The 5,069-nt window shown below is 33.2% G+C and overlaps 1 protein-coding gene across 1 annotated transcript; it reads left to right on the top strand.

Annotated features, from left to right (window-relative positions):
* Positions 1–1,502: 1,502 nt before the first annotated feature.
* On the top strand, positions 1,503–3,023 carry LOC110114399 (histone H2A-beta, sperm). The gene is made up of 2 exons (XM_020847261.2): positions 1,503–1,739; positions 2,644–3,023. The coding sequence occupies exons 1-2, from the start codon at positions 1,512–1,514 to the stop codon at positions 2,845–2,847; spliced, it is 432 nt and encodes a 143-aa protein (XP_020702920.2). The 5' UTR covers positions 1,503–1,511; the 3' UTR covers positions 2,848–3,023.
* The last annotated feature ends 2,046 nt before the right edge of the window (positions 3,024–5,069 follow it).

Consider the following 5,069-nt stretch of genomic DNA (forward strand, 5'->3'; position numbering starts at 1 on the left):
TAGAATGCGAGCAATGGACGGGCGAGAACCAGACGCTGTCGCCAAATCTTATTTGAGATGTCTACCGAAGATAGAACCTAAACCAAAAAGAATTCTAGGAGAAAATAAATGAGGCCTAAGAAGAGGGAAAGACACCCAAATTGGCACAACCGGCGAATCTACTTCAACATCCAAATGGGGAGACCATTTTACCACTTTCATATAGCAATTTTGAACAAAATAAGATCTATATGAAAATATTCTGCAATAATCAAAATCATTCACCAGTTAAATCAAAACATTTCGGTGATTGAAAACGGTGACTGAGAAATCCCCAATCAGCTTTAAATTGAAGCAAAATTTACGGATGGCGTCGACCGACGGCCTCCGCCCCGGAAAACGACCAACCAACGAAAATTCAAATGGCTTCGCAAGCGCCCGAATCTCCTCTTCAGAAATTAACAAAGCCGGCAATCCACGATGAGAAGAAAAATTTAGATCAGGCCGAGTAAGCAGAAAAAGAGATACCAGAAACCGCATCCTTGAATGAAAGAGGGGCCGCAACCCCACCCAAAAAACCAGGATCCCGCAACCGAGAAGACGCCATACACAAACACAAGAAAAATCTAACGATTAAAAGGGACAGAAGCTCTCACCGACGAGGAAGAAGAAGCGGCGGCGGAAACCTAACCCTAGCAGAGCAGGCGGCATCGTGAAAAACTTACTCTAGTTGAGAATAACGTCACTGATGTTATGTTATTATACGTTAGATCTACTGTTTTTAGTGATATCTTAGCTTATTTCTTTCTCCTCATATTTGTTGTTTCCCTCACATTGTTCTCTTGCTACAATCCTCTAAGACGCGATAGTCGGATTAAGGCTTTATTTGAGATAGTTTTTTTTTAATATTTTTTAAATTATTTTTTTAGTATAAAAATTTCAAGTTCCAAAAATCTTTGTATTAAAATTTTGTTTTAAAAATTACTAAGAAAGGTGTCTCAACCGAAATCTAAGGCTTTGTTTGGGGCAACTTTTTGTTGCTTTCTAAATCAGCTTTCTAGTAAAAAAAATTATTAAATTAGAACATGTTACTAAAACACTGTTTTGAGAAGCAGAACAAAAGTTATCCTAAACTAAGCAGTGTCAACATATTGACCATGAATAATTTTGAACCCAACGACATAAATTTTAAAATCAATAAATTTATTTCAAAATAAGTAGTATATATATAATGAATTTAAAACTCATTCTAACTAAAACATAATTAGTCTTTCCCCAAAATAATAATAATAATAATTAATCTATGCTAATTCGGATTTTATTAAAAGAACAGCTCAGCCGTCCGTATTGAACCAATCAGCTGCAGCCCGCCCGATGACTGACAAAACCTTGTGGTCCCCACTCCCCTCCCAATAGCTTCTCCAGCAATCTGCCTTCAAAAATTCAACCCTATAAAGGAAGAAGAGGCAAGCCCTGTTGATTCAGTAACCTGTCTTCTTCTAATCGTATTACTTAAGCTCGCAGTGATATCAATGGCCGGAAGAGGAAGAGGAAGGGGGAGGGGAAGGGCTAGTGGAAGAAAGGAGACAAATTCATCGAATTCTGATAAGAAGGTTAAGAAGTCACGGAGCAGCAAGGCCGGTCTTCGTTTCCCGGTCGGCAGAATCGCCCGCTTCCTCAAGACCGGAAAGTACGCCGATCGAATCGGCGCCGGCGCTCCGGTCTACCTCGCCGCCGTCTTGGAGTACCTTGCCGCTGAGGTCTATCTTAATTCTTCCAACCTGTTTCAGAGTTTGACCTTCTAAATTTATGTTTAATATTTTTGGAGTATAAATATAATATGAAAGTTTTAGTTATCTTTAATTTGGGAAAATTTAGAAAAAAGATCTAATTAAATTTTAATTGAAAAAAGAATATCATTATATTATAATATATTTTATGTAGTAAGAGATTATTTTCATGTCACATATTATCTCTCAATTCACTTAAATTATTAGATAATATAATTAAAATATTTAGACAAATACAATTAAATTATTATCCATTCATCATACATTTTTACTAAATTCATTATCTAATTAATTTAGGAGTAACAATAATGCATGTAATTAATGATAAATCTTAGAAAAATAATCTCAAATGAATTCAAAATATATCAAGATATATGCTTTTGCTGACACATTTTTTCTTTTAATTAAATAAACTTTTTACCCAAATTTATTTTAAATAAGTATAATTTATTCTATTAGTCTTAAAATAAAATTAATAGATAAATGAGCAAATATACAAATCGAAAAATTTCCATAATAAAATTAATTAATATAAAAATTTAATTATCTTAATAAGTAATCAAATCATAATTAATTTATTTCTCCTCTTGATTAATTGAATGCTCAAAACTTGCCTATTATTCTTTTAAAAAATCAATTTACTTCAACTCAAAGCAAAACCAATATGGCTTCGGCTTTGTTTGGGACGGCTTTATTACTATTTTTTTAAAAAAAATTTAAGTACAAAAATTTTTAGGATCTACAAAGAATTTTTTGTACTGAAAAGTTAATTTTTAAAATTAAGCATTAAAAAAGCTGCCCCAAACAAAGCCTTTGTTTACTTTGAATCTTCTGTATCTAATTCATTGTCACCCCTACAACAAAATTTAAGCAGATTTTAGAGCTGGCTGGAAATGCAGCAAAGGATAATAAGAAGACGAGGATAGATCCTACGCACATCCAGCTTGCTGTGAGGAACGATGCAGAGCTTTCTAAGCTGTTGGAAAATGCCATAATTCCTAATAGTTGTGTGATGCCCTTCATTCACATTTTCCTTATTACTCCAACTACTCAGGACTTTGATGATGATACGGAATGATCGTTTGCCAGCTCTTTTTGTTCTACATATCTTGTTAGAATTTTTTATGTGATCCAACTTCTTTCTATTTGTGTGCTTTTCTGTTAATTTTTAGGTGTTCTTTTCTTTAGTTTTTTGTATGGCTTATATTGCCATTAATGTTGCCATTTGTGTTTATATATAGATATTATAAGCTGTAGTAGGAGATATATAGTTAAGCAATCAAATTTCATGTCGGTTTTCTCCTACTCCACTTCCCTCTCCTTATCCTCCTCTCTCCCAAGAAGTTAGAAAAGAGAGATTGAGCAATAAGCACTACATGAAAAATGTCAATTTCCATGAGCTATTTTTCGTCGAAAAATGACCAAAATCCGCTGGAAATTAGTATTTCCGGCGGATTTCCTGCAAAAATATTTACGTCGGTAAAATGCACGTAGAAAAAGTGCTACCGAAGTAAAACAGTCGGAAAAAGAAAAAAGAAAAAAATAAAACCTGATCCCGCTGAAGCGCCCCGTCTAGCCTAGCTAGGCTCACCCGCCCTAGAGCTAGCTCACTCGTGACCCGATGCCCACCACTTGCTGTGCGGGGCCCGTGACCCACTGCCCAGCGACCTGCCTAGCTCAACTGCGACTTGCTGCCCACTCCATGACCCGCCCGCAACACTTGCGCCTAGCTGGGTTCGAATCCCCACCCTTTATAGCAAACCCACTATCCACCAAACCACCATGCTACGCCACTACACAACATGAATAAAGCTATGAGTTGTTTTTTTCATATTAATAAAAAGATCAAATTGTTAAATATTTAATATATTTAATATTAATTTAAAATTAATAATTAATCTATTTCAATATATATTTTATCATACAAATATTTAAAAGCTGAGTTTTATATTGCTATTTAAAAGTAATTAACTTATATAACAAAAATCAAATAATTTACTATATTTAAAAGCTTGCAGGTTTTTTAGACCTCAAAGAAAATTATTATATTTAATTTCCAGCAATCGTTATTAAACTATTTTATTTAAATTACCTTTTATTTATCGCAATATCTATATTTTAATTAACAAATAATAATTTCTAAAATATATATTAATCTGTCATTTTTCCAAAAAAATAGATTAATTTCTGTCGGGAAATCCGCCCGTAAATAAAGCCAACAGAAAAAAAGGAACGGAAACTCCGTCTAAAAAAGTTCGTCAGAATCGTCAAAACATCCGCCAGACACAAACTTACGAAAAAACATTAACTCGAAAACCCTTTGATGGATTTATTATTCGCCTGGAAATCAACGTTTTTCCTGTAGTGACCACATGTTTTTCCCATACAAAAGATGAACATTCTCAAAAGAAGAATTGTTCAAATAAAGAGAAATTTGGAAAAAATGTAATACGGTGTTTAACTCAACGGTGACATTAACTTGGTCCTCGTAGCAAATTCAGGAGATGAATGATTCGATTCGCAGGAGTTTTGTGTCAATTGGTAGAAGTTGGATCAAGGTAGAGATTATTAGAGTTTTTTGTGTGATTCAACTTATTTCTATTTATGTATTTTTCTCTTAGCTTTTAGGTGTTCTTTTCTTTAGTTTCTTGTATGACTTATATTGCCACTGATGTAGCCATTAGTGTCTATATATTGACACTATAGACTGTAATAAGAGATATGGTTCAGCAATAAAATTTCAATTTTTTATTTTCTCCTACTCCCCTTCCCTCTCTCTATCCTCTTCTCTTCCAAGAAGCTCAAGAAAGCTTCTTTCCACCCCAAGAATCTTAACATATCTCATGTGCAATTTTATTTTGAAGAAATTAAGAAAAAAAAGTTCATGAGAATATAAAAAAATGTTCATTGTGATTTTCTTTTGGTGCCTAATTTTTCTTTAGGATTTCATCTGGAACAGCTTTCTTATTGTTTTCTAAATCATTTTTTTGTACAAAAATTTTTTATTCAAGAAACTTTTGCTCTAAAAATAATAAGAAAACCGTCCGAAACGAAACTTAGGTAAGTATGAGAAATTGGAAAATGAATATGATGGCATAAATTACTTTAATTATTATTAGAATCAGAGATGTTATACAATACATCAGGATTTGAATTCTTTACGTACTGTTTCCTTTCTTTGCATTTCTTATGCGCTTTTTTATATGGCAATTATTTCAAGAGAACTAATATTCCTATCTCAACTGTAGCACCTCAGTTATTGGCTTTGCCGTTTTGTTTTTTTTTTTTGTTTTTTTTTTT

This window comes from Dendrobium catenatum, unplaced genomic scaffold, assembly GCF_001605985.2.
Source record: "Dendrobium catenatum unplaced genomic scaffold, ASM160598v2 fragScaff_scaffold_286, whole genome shotgun sequence".
NCBI classification, from domain to species: Eukaryota; Viridiplantae; Streptophyta; class Magnoliopsida; order Asparagales; family Orchidaceae; genus Dendrobium; species Dendrobium catenatum.